This window comes from Chiroxiphia lanceolata, chromosome 24 (genome assembly GCF_009829145.1).
Source record: "Chiroxiphia lanceolata isolate bChiLan1 chromosome 24, bChiLan1.pri, whole genome shotgun sequence".
Classification (NCBI taxonomy): Eukaryota; Metazoa; Chordata; class Aves; order Passeriformes; family Pipridae; genus Chiroxiphia; species Chiroxiphia lanceolata.
The window spans coordinates 3,179,416-3,195,941 of NC_045660.1; the positions used below are offsets into that span (position 1 = coordinate 3,179,416).

General features: G+C 51.0%; 1 protein-coding gene across 1 annotated transcript in view; it reads left to right on the top strand.

Moving 5' to 3' along the window:
* YTHDF2 (YTH N6-methyladenosine RNA binding protein 2) overlaps positions 1-16,526 on the top strand; it is a 20,124-nt gene continuing 3,598 nt past the window's right edge. Inside the window, exons 1-4 of the mRNA XM_032710061.1 lie at positions 1-100; positions 610-634; positions 890-969; positions 4,680-6,260. Coding sequence (XP_032565952.1) covers positions 74-100; positions 610-634; positions 890-969; positions 4,680-6,260 — 1,713 coding nt within the window. The 5' untranslated portion in view covers positions 1-73. The remainder of the gene's footprint in view (positions 101-609; positions 635-889; positions 970-4,679; positions 6,261-16,526) is intronic.

A 16,526-nucleotide genomic window follows, 5' to 3' on the forward strand; every position in this document is an offset into this window, starting at 1 on the left:
CGCCGCCGCCGCCTCCTCCTCCTCCTCCTCTCCCGCCCCGCCCCGCCCCGCCCGCAGCCCCCGCCGCGGAGCCATGTCGGCCAGCAGCCTCCTGGAGCAGGTACGAGCCTCCCCCTCCCGCCCGCGCCGCCGGGCCGAGCTCCGCCGCGCCGGGCCCAGCGCAGGGGGAGCGCCCCGGGGCGGCGACGGCCTCGCCGCGCTCCATTGTGCTGCGGCGGGGCCGGGCCGCGCCCGGGCTGGGCCTGGGGCTGTTGTTTGAGCCGGGCCTGTCCCGGACCGGGCCTGTTTCCCCTCCAGGACCGGGTCCCTCCCCGCCGGGCCTGGGCGTCCCTCGCTGGGCCAGGCGTGTTTCCTCCCCCCGGGCTGGCTCCGCTTTTCAGCCCCCGGGTGTGTTTTCCCCCCTTCCCACTGGCCGAGTCTGTTTTCTCCACCCCCGGGTCTTTTTTCCACGCTTCCAGAGCCGGGTCTGACCCTCCCCTTCCCCCAGGCCGGGTCTGTTTTCCCCCCCCCGGGCTCGTCCTCGCCCCTCCCGGAGCCGCTTCTCCCCCTGACTCACCGCTCTCCTTCTCTCCTCCCTCTTTCTCTCCCCCCACGCCGCCGCTGCTCCAGAGACCCAAGGGCCAAGGCAACAAAGGTGAGAGCCCTGGGCAGGGCTGGGAACGCGGGGGAGGGAGGGAAGGAGGGTCTCCCCAAAATCTGTCGGGAGCCAGGAGGGGAACAAACCCCGCGTGGCTGCAGGAAGTTTTGCGGGCGTTGTTTGTGCCGCGCGTGGTGTGTTAGAACCGGCGGGAGTTCGTTGCGTTACGAGATTTGGCTTTAAATACTTCAAGCCGGTAAATGTTGGGAGTTTGTTGCGTGTTGTTTTCTGAAGTTTCACGTCTCTCCTCAGTGCAAAACGGCTCTGTGCACCAGAAGGATGGGCTGAATGATGATGACTTTGAGCCCTACCTGAGCCCCCAGGCCCGCCCGGTGAGTACCAGGAGCCTGCTGGTTTCCTGCTGCTCCAGCAGAGGGGAATTTGGCCTCCTTGTGTGTGTTCCCCATCTCCACTGGCTGCATTTTGCTCTTTGCCAGCACCTTATATCCCATCCTACGCCTGCATTTCCCACCCTACACCTGCATTTCCTGCAGGCAGGAAGCACTGACTCTGCCTTTAGGTTGTGGTGGCTGGTGAGGTAGGAAGGGGTTTAGCAACTTTTGAGGCTGTGAGAACTTCCTCCACGTGGTGTTCAGCTCCTTTTTTTCAGTCTCCCAAGTCACCATTTCTGCTCTTTCGGTTTTACTGTTGTGCCTGTGTTGGTTTTTGGCTCTTTGCACCACACAGATGTGCTGAGCCGGGTTGGGAAGTCGCCTCACACGAGGCTGCTGTGCTCAGCAGGGCTTTTGGAGGATCAGAGCAACCTTCTTATCTCTGCACCGAGTCAACTGACAGTGCCTGTCATGGGGATTTCTGTTTTTCACCAAAAAAAAAGCCCCAAAACCAAACCCCAGGGCCCACGTGTGATAAAGAGCGTTGAGACTTTCTGAGAACCCCGATTACAAGTAGAGCTGGAGGGTCTGTGACCAGGCCCTGGAATTCAGGCTCCCACCTACTTTTCCTCCTCACTTTCCCTTAGACTGGTTCCCCTCCTAAACTGGTTTTTGTTTGTTTTCCTTAACGAGCTGCAGGGGAGTGACACAGAACAGATGGACTTCAGCTGATTAGATGTACAAGTGAGCACCATAGATAAACATCTGTAATAGCACCAGAGCTCTCAGTTCATTCTCTTGGCTTCTCTTTCCAGTTGTGATCAGTAAAAATAAGCTCTTCTGGTTTCCCCTTTCTGTATTTTTGCTCATTTTTACCAGTCAGTACATCATTTTTTTTCATGTAAAAGTGATGCCTGTTTATTAGGACACAGGTTTCTGTCTCAGTGAAATGTTCAACAAGTATTTTCATTTTTTGTGCTACAGGTCTGAGGGTAAATGTTTTTTATGTCCTGTCAGCTGTTCATAATCTTCAGAGTTCACCTGTCCATCAAGATAACTCACTGCATTCTGCTCCCTAAAAAGTTATGAGCCTAAATTCAGCCTTCACAGAGTGAGAGAGTGTGATTGCTTTCTCAAATCTTTAATAAAACCAGCTACCTTTCCAGTAGCTGTCATTTAATAGTGGTTTTTTTTCTATCCCAGTTATCAACATCCCTAATTTCCAGCTTCCTTCTGAATGTGGATGGTATTTTCTGTATTTAAGTGTCCTAAAGGGAATGAGGGTTACTACAATTTTGAAGCAACACGATATTTTACCCTCTTTTTCATGTTTGATGAAGAACTTCTGGATCTTTTAATTTCTCTTGGTGTGTCTTGCACTGGGAAAAACACATTTTAAAAATCAGGAAGTGATTGGAGGTGCCCCAGGAGGCAGAAATTGAGCAGGAAGGAGGTGAAACCACCGAGTTACCTTGGAGTGGGACCTTTGGGTGACTCTGTCTCAGTTCCTCACTGTGCTGTGGTGCTTCTCAGCTCCATAAAATAGAATCCAAACCCCGAGAGCTGAGTCTGGAGGGAGGCACAATTCTGCTCAAAAATACAAAGGTATCAAAGTCTCTGGAGGTGGCAAAGGGAGGAGTCAGAGATATGACTCTGGATGAGGAGTTAAAGGAATTCTGGGGTTGCTTCCCAAGCTCTCCACACTCACAGGAGGTAACCAAGTTGTGCAGTTTCACTGTTCCTCATTCCCCAGCTGCTCTTGGAGGTGTGACTGTTACTGTCAGCCCCTCGATGAGGTTACTGTGTATTTTAAAGATATGCAGTAAATGATTCTTCGGCCCTTTAAAAACCAGAAACTCACATAAACACCAGGTCAGGTTCATTTAGTTCTGGTCTTAGGTGAAGGGGAACAGCAAGTTTGAGGAAATAACTGTGTGAAAAGTCTTAGTCATGGAGAGAATGAGAAGCTGGTGGAGTTTTATTGGTATGGTTGAGGTGACAAGGGGACAGGTTTTAATGTGACAGTGATGTGCTTCCTGTGCTCTTGTGGAGAGGAAACAGCTCTGCCTTGGGTTTAGGGGTGGCCCAGCATGTTCCTGTTCCATTAAAGGAAGTTTTAGGAGGGCAAATGTTACTCTTATAATTGAGGGGATTAACTTGGGAAGAGACTTTGCTGGTTCAAAATAATAATGTGGGGGTTTCAGTTCTTTCATTTGCCTCACAAATTATTGTCAGTGTTGGTGCTTTTGGGCAGGTTAGGCCTTGGGTTTAGCAGGACTCAGTTCCTCAATTAGTAAAACCCGGGGTGGGCGTGAGTTTTGTTATTAATTTGGAGGCTTTTGTGGGAAAACAAAGGCTGGAGGGAGCAGCTCTGTGAGTTTTCATGCCTTCACACCGTGAGGTGCCACAGAAATCTTGTCTCTGAGCACGTTAACAGTAAATAATTCCCGGTAATGTTTGTGAACTTGGGGCTGGGTTGGCCCCAAACCTGTTGCTTTCCTGCAACCCTGGGGATGGTGGAGTGGCAAACCAGCTGTTTCTGGAGGGTGCCAGAGCCATCTTGAGAGGCTCCCTGGATTTCAGCACGGCGTGAAGTCCTCTGGGAGCCGCGCTTGGCACGTGAGAACGTGATTCAACCAGAAATGGAGCAGGGCCCTGCTGCAAAGCCAGGCTTTTAACTGGGAGCTGAACCTGCCTTTGATCTGCCTTGCACTGGGCTGGCTTGTCAGGGGCTGGGGCAGCACGAGGCTGCTGCTCACAGGTTCAAATTACTGAGGATAATGTCCATTAGCGCGGCTGGAACCGCTCCCCGGAGGGGACCTGGCTTGGAATGGGAAATGACAGATGGTTTTTCATGTAAGCAAATCTTGGGGGTGTCTGAGACTTCCCTAATTGTCAAATTAGGCGTTTGTTTTTGTAACCTAAAGGCTACTTGGATGTTAAAAGGGAGACCAAGGCACAGAGCAGGGATTTTTTATTTTTTTTTTCCTCTCTGGGTTTGAAACCTGCTCGTGCTGCTGCCTGTAAAAGGCTCCTCTTGAGACCCTGTGGATTACTCCTCATTTTCAGGTATCTTTTAGTATGAGCCCATGGCACTGGAGCAGTTGGTGTTCTGAGGAATAGGCTTTAAATCCCTGTTTGTTTGCAAGTTCTTGGAATACTGTGAGCTCTGCAACTTTAAATTGTGGGAACAAAGCTGTTTTCGTGGGTAGTAAGTTTAAGGAAGGCAATTAAGGACACACAATTTTGGCAGTGTGCTTCCACTGGATCTTTTTCCTCCTTATTCCACTTCTGCCTGCATCCTTCCCACAAGCTTTCCCTCTAACACTAGAATAAGGTCTAAATATGTTACACAGGCAAGAAAAGCCCTCGTTGAGAGTAGCTACAAAGAGAAGATATTTGGATGCCAGGTAAGACAGTGGTTTTAAAGGCTGAGCAGGAGCTCTGGGGCAGCTGCCTACTCCATGCATCAGGAACTCCACATGGGAAGCTGTCTGAGCCTTTGTCTTTAACCTTTCTGGCAATAAAACAGATTTTCGAGCCCTTGTAACAAAGGAGGTGTTCAAGGCTGGGCCTGTTTATCTGCCCAGCCCTAAGGTAGGGAGGGGTGGGGCACGGGAAGTCTTAAGCTGGCTTTATTCCTGCTCCCTTGAAATGGGTTCAGCTCCTCCTGGCTCCCCAGCACTCATGTTTTTGTGGTTTCCTTTCAGAACAATGCATACACTGCAATGTCTGATTCCTACTTACCGAGCTACTTCAGCCCCTCCATCGGATTCTCCTACTCCCTAGGGGAGGCTGCCTGGTCCACGGGGGGAGACCCCCCCATGCCCTACCTGACCTCGTACGGACAGCTGAGCAACGGGGAGCCCCACTTCCTCCCCGACGCCATGTTCGGGCAGCCGGGGGCCCTGGGCAGCACCCCCTTCCTCGGGCAGCACGGCTTTAACTTCTTCCCCAGCGGGATCGACTTCTCAGCCTGGGGCAACAACAGTTCTCAGGGACAGTCCACTCAGAGCTCGGGCTACAGCAGCAACTACGCCTACGCCCCCAGCTCGCTGGGGGGGGCCATGATCGACGGGCAGTCGGCCTTCGCCAGCGAGACCCTGAACAAGGCCCCCGGCATGAACACCCTGGACCAGGGCATGGCGGCCCTCAAGCTGGGCAGCACGGACGTGGCCGGCAGCGTCCCCAAAGTGGTGGGCTCGGCCGTGGGCAGCGGCTCCATCGCCAGTAACATCGTGGCCTCCAGCAGCCTCCCCCCGGCCACCATCGCGCCGCCCAAGCCGGCCTCGTGGGCCGACATCGCCAGCAAACCCGCCAAGCAGCAGCCCAAGCTCAAGGCCAAGAATGGCGTCGCCGGGTCGAGTCTTCCTCCGCCCCCCATAAAACACAACATGGATATCGGCACCTGGGACAACAAAGGCCCCGTGGCCAAAGCCCCGGCGCAGGCCCTGGTGCAGAACCTCGCCCAGCAGCCGGCGCAGGCGGCCCCGCAGCCCGTGGGCCAGCAGATGGCCGGCAGCCCGCCGGTGGCCCAGGCCGCGGGCGGGCAGCAGCCGCCGGCCCCGCTGCCCGTGCCCCCGGCGCAGCCGGCCCCGCTGCCCGTGCCCCCGGCACAGCCCACCCGCTGGGTCGCCCCCCGCAACCGCGGCAGCGGCTTCGGCCAGAACGGCGTGGACGGTAACGGGGTGGGGGCGGCCCAGACCAGCTCCGGCTCCCCTTCGGAGCCGCACCCGGTCTTGGAGAAGCTGAGGTCCATCAACAACTACAACCCCAAGGATTTTGACTGGAACCCGAAGCACGGGCGGGTGTTCATCATTAAGAGCTACTCCGAGGACGATATCCACCGCTCCATCAAGTACAACATCTGGTGCAGCACGGAGCACGGCAACAAGAGACTGGACGCGGCCTATCGCTCCATGAACGGGAAGGGCCCCGTGTACTTACTGTTCAGCGTCAACGGTAGCGGCCACTTCTGCGGCGTGGCAGAGATGAAATCTGCTGTGGACTATAACACCTGTGCAGGGGTGTGGTCCCAGGACAAGTGGAAGGGACGCTTTGATGTCAGGTGGATTTTTGTGAAGGACGTTCCCAACAGCCAGCTGAGGCACATCCGCCTAGAGAACAACGAGAATAAACCAGTGACCAACTCCAGGGACACTCAGGAGGTGCCTCTGGAAAAGGCTAAGCAGGTGTTGAAAATCATTGCCACCTACAAGCACACCACCTCCATCTTTGATGACTTCTCACACTACGAGAAACGCCAAGAGGAGGAGGAAAATGTTAAAAAGGTAACGTGTTCCTGGGGCTTGGATGAGTCCTGAGGGGCAGAAGGGGCTGCCATGGGCTGGACCGAATCCAGGGTGTGAACCAGGCTTGTGAACAGGCTTGGTGGGCATCAGCTGCCTTTTGGCTACCTGCCTGCTCACGCTTGGAGCCCACACCCACATGGCAGTCCCTGTTTGGGGGGGAAATGTCCGGAGGAGGCCATCAAGTTGATGAGAGGGATGGAGCCTCTCCTGTGGGGAAAGGCTGAGAGAGTTGGGATTGTTCAGCCTGGAGAAGAGAAGCTTTGGAGTGACCTAAATGCAGCCTTCCAGTGCCTGAAGGGAGCCCACAAGAAAGATGGTGAGGGACTATTTATAAGTGACAGGACAAGAGGGAATGGCTTCAAATTGAAAGAGTAGGTTTAGATTGGATATTAGGGATACATTCTTCCCTGTGAGAGTGGAGAGGCCCTGGCACAGGTTGCCCAGAGAAGCTGTGGCTGCCCCTGGGTCCCTGGAACTGTCCAAGGCCAGATTGGACAGGGCTTGGAGCAACCTGGGCTAGTGGAAGGTGTCCCTGCCCATGGCAGGGAGTTGGAACTGGATGTTCTTTAACATCCCTTCCAACCCAAACCAGTCTGGGAATCAGGTGCCAGCTCCTGGCAGAGCAGGATGAGGAGCCTTGCCCAGGCCCTGCCTGGGCTGCCCTGAGTCTCAGCCTCCCCTGAGTGCTGTGCTTTAACCAAAATGTATTTCTGTGCCATTGTCAGCTCCTGGGTCAGAGCAGTTTGTACTTGGAGATCAGTGGGAGGTTTGGGGAGTTGTAGCAATCAGAGATGGCTCTAATCCACCCCATGCCCACAGTGGGGTCAGTGTGACAGATGTTTCCCACCACTTGTAGAACCTCCAGGAACAGCAGTTCCTGTCCCTCCCCAGGCAGTCTATTCCTCTGCTTAATTATCCTTCCTGTAAGGAGGCTTTGTCTAATGCCCAGCCTAAATCTCCTTCACTGTAACTGAAATCTGTGACTGCTTGTCCTGTCTCCAGTGGACATGGGTCAGGTTGTTCTGTTCCTTGTGGCTGTGTTTGGGGCCAGGGTGGGCTGTCACCTGCTGTCACCATCAGTGTGGCACCTGTGCTGAGCTCACCACCTGCCTGCAGCTCCTCTGGGTGCTGCTGGGGTTGGCTCAAAGCCTCCTCTCATCGTGTGCTCCTTAACAACTTGTTAATTGAAAATCCTGCCCCGAATTCAGTGGCCAGTGGGCTTTGAATTGTGCTTGGGTTCAGCTGTGGTAAAGTCACCTGGGGCTGCCCCTCCCCACAATGCAGATCTGGCTTGTGTTTGATCAAAACGATAATTACAAATTAGCATTAGCACAGCTGGCTGGGAGTTTGCCAAGTTTCCTGATGATCTCTTTAGTTTCAGCAACAGGGAATTTTTCATCCAACAGCTGAAGAACAGAGTCAGGAGCTGCAGCTGCTCACGGTGACAGTTGATGCAGTTTTGGATTTTTGATGTATATTTTACGTGGAGCATTTTATAAATAATATCACTTAAGCACAAAGGTGGTTTGATTCCTGCTACTGGAGGGCAGGGTTAGGTGGGAAGTTGGGAAGGAATTGTTCCCTGTGAGGGTGGGGAGGCCCTGGCACAGGTTGCCCAGAGAAGCTGTGGCTGCCCCTGGATCCCTGGGAGTGTCCAAGGCCAGGCTGGATGGAGCTTGGAGCAGCCTGGGCTGGTGGAAGGTGTCCCTGCCCATGGCAGGGGATGGAATGAGATGGGCTTTAAAGTCCCTTCCAACCCCAGCCATTCCATGGTTCTGTGACATCCTCCAGATCTGACTTTAGGGAGCAACAGTTTGCAGTGTGAGAGGGTCAGACCTTGGTACTGTAAGAGAATACAGGGGAGAGGGGAAAATGCTGCTGGAGGACAGGTGAGAGGCAGATGGATGAGTTAATACTGAGTACCTGTGAGCAGAAGAAAGAAGCAAAGAGTGGGAAAGGCTGTGGGAAAAGCAGAGAGAGACCGATGGTTTCTTCCTGGGGAAAGCTGCCGTGTTTGCTGCGTAAAGCCTGAAGATCAGGAAGACGCTAGAAACGAGGCTTAGCAATTTCCTTAAAGCTGTAAACCATCTTCCCAGTTGCATTTTGAAGTCTCCTCCCCTGCTTGCTTCACTCGAGGCTGTGCTGTGGGGGGTCGGATAGAGCCGGGGGCACCAGCGCCGCCTTCCCCGACCACATCCGAGTGGATGCAGCAGCGGTTGATTAGGAAAGCACTTTACTCTTTGAAAAGGAACTTAGTCATAGGTCTCTGGAATTCACAGATGAGGAGGGAGCTGTGTAAAAACAGGGTTAGTGTTTGCTTTTTGCCATTTACCCCCCGGCTGTGTCACGCTCCGGGCCCCTGGGACATCCGGCACGGAGGAAGTGACTGGGTTGTTCTTGCAGGACAGTTTGACCTCCTCGATCGCTCCCTGACGCAGCCTGGAAAGTGGTTGAGGTTTCTGTGACTGCTCTTTTCATGGTTTCATTGAGAACCAGTTATTTTTGCTCAAGCAGGGTTTTGGTTTTGCCTGGAGTGATGCTCACCCCGGGACTGTAGGTGCCAAAGAAGCCCAAGCCGTGCTCTGTCTGCCTTGAAGCATCTCAGGTAATCACCTGAATTAAAAAAAATCCAGAGTTGAAGCACTGAAAAGTTCAAATGCTGCTCTGGCAGCAGCTCCCTGCCTGCTTTTTGTGCTACTTTTGTGCTGGGGAAATCCCATTGCTCCCAGCTCTTTGTCTCTGCCCCGGTGTGAGATGTTAATGCTCTGCAGTGTTCCTTGAAGCTTAAATGTCTCAAGGTTTGGCTTGTTTTGAACTTCTCCCAGGCTGAAATTGTCTCATTTAGCTTTAACTTGCCCAAACCTTTGGCTGATTTGCAGTTTGATTCCTGATTGCTGCCCAAGATGAATGAGCTCTTGTGAAAGTCTGGGAGTTCTTGAGTATTCTTTTATACTCCTCATTTCTTCAGAATTCCCTAAAGCAGGTCCAAGAAATGATATGAAAAATGCTCTACTTAGTATTTGTGTTATTCCCATTGTCCAGTGAAGGGGGGGGTAGGTAGTTCAGTGTTGAAAACACTGGAATAATCCTCTTGCTTGTCCTTTCCTGTTGCCTGTGCCCCTACTGTCCTGGGAGGTTCATGTCCATTCCTTTTCAGTGTCTTGCTTTGCTCTACTGATCCAGTTTTTTAAAAGGGTTGTTGGATGGTCTCCTGACCCAAAATGATGAAGCCAACTCCCAGTGCAATCCTACCCAGAACAGCTGCTTTCATGGCAGAGCATGTCACTGATGTCTTCCCTGTAAGAACTGTTTTATCTTCTTTTTAAACAACCACAAAAATCCCTGGCCTTTAGTCATGCACTTGGATTTCTAGGAATGCTGCTGTAACCTGGGTCTAAAGATCTCCAATAGTGATCTGCCTGGGTGTTTTGTGGAAAAACAATCAATGGAAACTCTAAGGGAAGTTTGGTTTGGTTCTTTCTCCCTGCCCAGGCTTGGGACACTTGGCTCCTTGCAGGTTCCAGGGATTTTTAGGAAGGATGTCCCATGAAAAGCAGTCAGATGGTCAGGTTTGCAGTTGAGAAGGGACTCTGTGTTGGGACTTTGGGTGTTGAGTCAGGCTGGGCTGGGCAGGATGGGGTGGGCTTTTGGTGAGGTTTTCCATGCTGAGGTTCACCAGCCTGAAGCAGAAAGGTGGGATTGGCCAGATTGGAGCTGTTGTTTCTGGAATTGTGCTGCTTTGTGGCTCAGCTGACACTGCTGGTTAAAGGAGTATTAATAGTGTCAAGTGTCACTGCCCCCTAGGAACATGTGATTTAAGGCATAACTGAGGGGTGTTGTACGAGCCTGTGAAACAGCCCTGGAATACAGGAATGCTTTCTGATGGATTTTACAAAGCTCTTTTCTTCTTCCTAATTTATAACCTCAGAGGGGAGGAGAGAGAATATTCCCTATAGGGTAGGACCAGCACTTTCTCCTGCTCTCAGTCATCCTGGGAATGCTGCGTTGCCTTGGCTTCCCCATATCCTACAGGGCAGCATTTCTGACTACAGGGTTCAATTCCTGGATATTCCATATCCAGGCAAAGCCAACTGTTTCCCGTGGCAGCGAGGGAACGCTGCTTACACTCCCACAGTTCCTTTCATCCCATGATCCCAAGGCTGTTTGCTCTTTTCTGCTCCAAATCCTGGCCACAGTGAAGTTAATTGATTGATGCACCAGGACAGGATTCCCTCGCTGTGCTGCTCAGCAATGCACATGGTTTCTCTCAGTTTATTTCCAGGCTGTTTAAATCCTGGAGGTCTGTGTCCATGCTCCTATATTTGCTCAGGAATAGAGGAAACAAACCTTCCTGTGTTGGACATAAGGAATGCTTTGTGCTTATGATATTTTTAAGCCAGCACTCCAAAGCCCCTGACAACACTCGTGGGTTTTTAGTGGTTGTAGCTTTGTCTAAAGGCAGGAGAGAACTGGAGGGGAAGGCTTAGATCTGGCTGGTGCTTTAATCCATGTTTTCTGCTGTCAGACAGGGAACTGTGTTTCCTCATCCCTAAAACCAAGAGCAGCTGGGAGCCATTTCACTGCAACTGAAGTGGAAGCTGAGTAGTGGAAGGGCAAACCTGTTGCACTTGCCTCATAGCCCTGACTCTCTCTGTTAGTTAGAAATCTTTAATGTAACATTTATCAATATTATGAAATAATATAATGTTTAAAGTCTTCTTGGTGAAGTTGGTTTAAGGGGCTGTCGAGATGCAATGTTTAAAGTTGTTTTTCACTTTTTTTTTACCCCTGTCCATGGGGTGTAAGGTCCCTTCCAACCCAAGCTGTCCTAGGATTCAAGGACTGGGGTTGGGATTGGGCCAGACAGAGTGCAGGCCACATGCAGTGAGGAGGTTTTGCAGCTCTCACAGGTATGGCTTTGAGCAGGGCGAGTTTATTCCACACCCTGTTCTTGTGAATGTTCCCAAACCACTTTTTGCCCACTTGGTGTGGTTAAAGAGCTTCATGGCCCCTCCCCTCCAGGTTACCTTGGCTGGGTGATTCCAGCTCCCAGGGGAGATTTAGATTAGATATCCGGAAGAAATTCCTCCCTGTGAGGGGGGTGAGGCCCTGGAATGGATTTTCCAGAGAAGCTGTGGCTGCCCCATCCCTGGCAGTGTCCAAGGCCAGGTTGGAGGGGGCTTGGAACAACCTGGGCTAGTGGGAGGTGTCCCTGCCCACGGCAGGGGGTGGAATGAGATGGGCTCTAAGGTCCCTTCCATCCCAAAACATTCTGTGATTCTATGATAAATTGCACATGTGTGGCTGGCAAATTCCCTAGAAATACCATGGAGGGCTTGGAATGCAGAAGGGAGTGTGTGAGGTGTGAGTAGCTCTGGCTGCTTTTTTTTTTTTTTTTTGCCCCCCTCCACAATTTCTGGGCAACTTGCTGACATTGAAGTTAAGAGCTACTGACACAGGTATTGTGTTTCAGGTTATTTTATTAACAGCTCCTTGTCCAGAAAAAGTACTTATCTTCCAAGGAAACCTCTTAGGCAGCTGTTGTGTTCAGTGAAAGCCCCGGGGCACGGCCTGGTTCAGTTCCCTGGATTTTCTCCCTGGTGCAGGAGTGCAGTGGGTCACAAGATGTGGCTGAAAGCCGTTTAGGATCCCAAGGTGGGCAGTCCATCAAGAGCAGCTCCATGCACAATATTCCTCCCTTGTTCTTGCTGAAAATGTAGTTCTGCAGCAGCTTTTTGCCTGAAAGAAGCTGCTTTTTTTTTTTCTTTCCCGTCTCAAGTTCACGAAGCTTTTTGTGCTGTGCTGTGTGAGTGCTCTCACCACGATTAGTCCTCTCATTTTCCTGCTTGCTCTTGTTTGTACCTGGTAGTAATTGTCCTATTTTATGGCTTTGTTGAGTTAATAACTAATTCCTCGGTGGTGCAAACCGCTGGAGGTTTGGCAGCAGGAGCAGTGCCACCCTTATTTACCACAGCAGTTACCCGGGGAAGTCCCTGTTAACAAGGGCTGTCATTATCCACACTCATGGCTGGGATAGAGACTTGTTTGTAGCTCCTGCCAGTGACTGGTGCCCAGTGTGAGGCTTTTTAATTGACATATAAGTCATGTAACAGTGCATTTGAACAGTTAATAATGAACCATTTGGGTTTTGTGAGCCTCCTTCAGCGAGGACTTGGAAATTTCTGGTTCTGTATCATTAGAACTCTTGTTTTCTTAAAAGCACAATGCTTGAGCTGCTTTTGTGTGTGGTTAACTGCAGAGCTATTGTAATGTAATCCCAGTTTAGAAGACTTAGATAAAATCTACCTAAAAGTGATGTCTTTTGTTTCTAATCTTTGGGGGGGAAGGGAAAACCCAGCTCTCAGAGTTTCCTTCCCCGTGTGTATCTGTGCACAGGGGGAAGGCTCTGCTCTCTCAGCTTTTTTTTTTTTTTTGTGGTGGCATCTCCTTGTAAAATGACTTCAGAGAATTTCCCCATCATCATCTTCGCAAAATTTAAGAAGTCCTGAAGCCCTGATTCGGGGTTCAGCCCAATTCCAGTGCCCTGTTCTTGATGGATTTAAAGGAGAGGAAGAAAAGAAGTTGAAACACAAAACCATGTTCCAGTGAATGTGGCTTTGTGCTCCCTTTGGAGTAGCTGTAAAATGAGGGGACACACTATAGGGAGCATTGGCTCTTTTGCTTGAGCTTGTGAGTTCAGCTCTTCATGGTTGACAGAAGCAGGCAAATAGATCTCCTCTTGTCCTCTCATAATGCAGAATATTGTGGTGTGTTTTTCTTGTGACATGAAGTATTTCTTCTGCTTTATTTGGGGTGGAGGTGGTGTTTTAGCCTCAGTGGGTCAGACCTAAGTCTGTGCAGTCTCTGATGTTGCATCTCACGTGGCTGCAAACACCTGTAAGGACAGCACAAGGACATATTTATCCATCTCTGAAGTTTTCCTTGCCTTTAACTACTTGTGGCTCAGGAATTTCTGTGGCCCAGAGGTTGTATCTTTACTAGTTCATGATTTCTTGTCCAGTATATGCTCTTTGAGCATCCTCAGGATCTCGAGTTCTTTGGCTTAATTATGTGTTGTGTGAGGAAATGTGTCCTTTTATTTTATTTTGAGTCTGCCTCCTGTGATTCCCCCTGGTTCTTGTGCTGGTAGAGGTGGTGAGCAGTTATTTCAGTGTCCTCCCTGTCTGCTCTGCTTTTCCAGTCATCTCTTCCAGGCTGGAGAGCACAGTGGCTCTGCAGATGGAAACCCTTCTGTCCCTTGCTCATCCCTGTTTCCTTTGACCCTTCTCCAGTTCTTTTCCAGAGCTCAGGGTGGATCCTGTTTTTGGGTTTGTGTAACAGCAGAGTGGTGGGTTCTGTTCAGGGTGATGGTTGCTTTTCTTGAGGGTTTCCATTTTTCTGGAGTTACAGGTCATGTTTCCAGAGGTTAATGGCCAGTTTGGAGCCTGCCACCCTGGAGTTGGGACAGGGATTTTCCCACATGCACCTTTAAATTTATCTCAACCAGGTAGACCAAATTCACTGGAAGGCTCAAGTGCTTTTTCTCACAAAGTCCTCCACAGTTGGTTGCTATTTTTATTACCCTGAATAGCTCAATATCATCAGTAAACTTGGTCACCTTATTATTCACTCCTCCTTCTAGATATTTTATGAATATATGGAGCCACAAATTCCACTGAAGCTCCATGGGTTTTCAGTCCTTGGCATTACACATACATGGTGTGACAGGGGACGCTGCCAAGGCTTTATTAACTCTACAGCAAGTGAGGATTTTGGAACATTAAAGTGAAGTTCCTTCCTTTTCTAAAGAGTCTCGTGGCACCAGTGCTAATACTTATTGCCTGGGTGATGATTTAAGGCAACCAAAGTAATGAAACACATTTCACTTGGAGCGATGGGGAAGAATAAAGACTCCCTGGTTGAAGACCAGGAGAATTTTCTTCCTTCCTAATGACTTGAAAGGACTTGTGTTATTTTGCTTGTGCTCCAAAGCCAGCAAGTCCAGTTCCAGTCCCTGGTGTGATCCCAGTTGCCCTTACATGGAATACCACTGGGAATCCTCCCAGCCTGCTCTGCCTCCCTCTTTGCTCTAAATATTCATGGATGTTCTCAGCTTTTCACCATCCTGCACAAGTTTTGCCCTGTGGGACGAGGCTCCCTATGGGAGAGTCATTATAAATGTTTATGGGAATTGGGCTGCTTTATTCAGGCAATTAAATGTGGTGTTTAAGCAAGGAGAGGTTTGTTCTTTGCAATTGATTGCATCAGGTTTAAAAAGGTGCCTGGAAAGAGGCTGGGAAGCAGCAGCATGCCTGTGGATATCCGACTGGAAAACCCACTGGAGAGGAAAGCCCTGGCTCTCTTCATGCCCTTCTTGCCCCAAGCTGGTTGCTCTGTCATGGAAATAAGTGTCCAAGGCCACGTGTCTCCTGCTTTTTCAGTGATGTGAGTCTGCCCAGCTTGGGGTTCTGTGGATATTTGAGTTTGATTTTGATCTGTAGAACAAAAGGCCTTTCCTGCTCTGACACAGAACCACTTTTATTCTGTCTTCCTTGGTGCTGAGCTCCATGAGGTGAACAGGAGGTAGGATGAAGTTGTCAGGCCATAACCAGATCCCTGCCTGATTTTTACCCCCTTTCCTGGGGGAGGCAGGCTGGGATGTAGCTTTTCTCTGTAACCCTGATGGCTTTCTGATGCTGGCAAGAGGAGAACGTCACGTTTGGTTTGTAAATGTTGGGGCTCGAGGAGCTTAATGAGCAAAGTGATGCATCATCCATCACTTGTGCTGTGTCCATGCCTTGAGCAGATCCTGCTGGGAAGGCAATGGGCTGCTGTAACTCCTGATCAGGGAGAATTGTGTGTGTGTCTTAAGGCCAGGATTTGATTACATGGCAGTGGGCACAGCCCCAAGGCTGCCAGAGCTCCAGGAGTGTTTGGACAACGCTCTCATGGACAGGGTGGGATTGTTGGGGTGTCTGTGCAGGGCCAGGAGTTGGATGGATGATCCTTGTGGGTCCAGCTCAGGATATTCTGTGATTGGAAGTCTCAGCCCTTTGTGGAATGACACTGGTAGCACAGTAGGATCTCCTGCTGTGGGTGAGCCAAGCTTTGCAGGACCTTCTCGGGTTGAACTGGCACTGCTGCCTGGCCTTCCCTGCCCGAGGGCTGCGGGCTGTGCTCCAGCTCAGGCAGGTCCCAGCTGGGAGCCCTGCCCTGGCTGCTTCTCCAGGCCCTCCTTGGGATTCCACTCTGCTATTTCCCCACCTGAGGTGTGGCAATAAAATCCTTACCTTTGCCGGGAGGGCTGAGGCTCAGTGTTGGTTGTTAATCAAGGGAAGAGGCTCTCAACAAGTGGGCAGTGTTGTCACCCATTGTCACTGTGCTTTGGTGCAAACTCTTGAGCCTTTTGTTGTTGTTTCCCCCAGTGTGAACAGATAAGGTGATAACAGATAAGGTGATCTCTTATCTGGTTCAGGACTTGGTTTGTGACATTGCTGCACCCCTGGGGGCAGCAGTGACAGGACAAGTTGCCATTCCCATGCTGCTCCTGCCCCTCCTGTTCCTGAGGGAATCAGTCTGAGCCGGTGTCTTTTCCTTGCTCCTCCCATGGGGATCAATAAGACGCAGCCCAGGTCTAATGGAAGTGCAAAGGCAAAGAGAATAAAAGACTTCCGGATGGAATCTCTTTGCTCTCCAGGGATTGTATCCCAGAGTAATGCCCAGTGTGTGTATGTAGATGCTGCTCTGCCTTCTCTGGGCTGTCTCATAGCTGGGTGGGCTGTGGGTTACAGCATGCCACAGCCTGTGGATTTGGAAGAGGATGGGCCAGGAAGGATGAAGGGCTGCTGGAGTTGTTCAGCCTGGAGAAAAAAAAGCTCCAGGGAGACTTTAGGGCCCCTTCCAATGCCTAAAGGGGCTCCAAAAGAGCTGGAGAGGGACTTTGGACAAGGGCCTGGAGTGACTTCCCACTGCCAGAGGGCAGGATTAAGTGGGATATTAGGGAAATATCCTTCCCTGTGAGGGTGGGGAGGCCCTGGCACAGGTTGCCCAGAGAAGCTGTGGCTGCCCCATCCCTGGAAGTGTCCAAGGCTGAGCTGGACGGGGCTTGGAGCAACCTGGGCTAGTGGAAGGTGTCCCTGCCCCTGGAGGGGGTGGAAAAAGATGTCAGGCTGCATTTTCCATGTCAGGCTCCTTCAGGACACTTTGCAGTGCTGATGGAGTGGAGCAGGATTTCTGTGCTGGCAT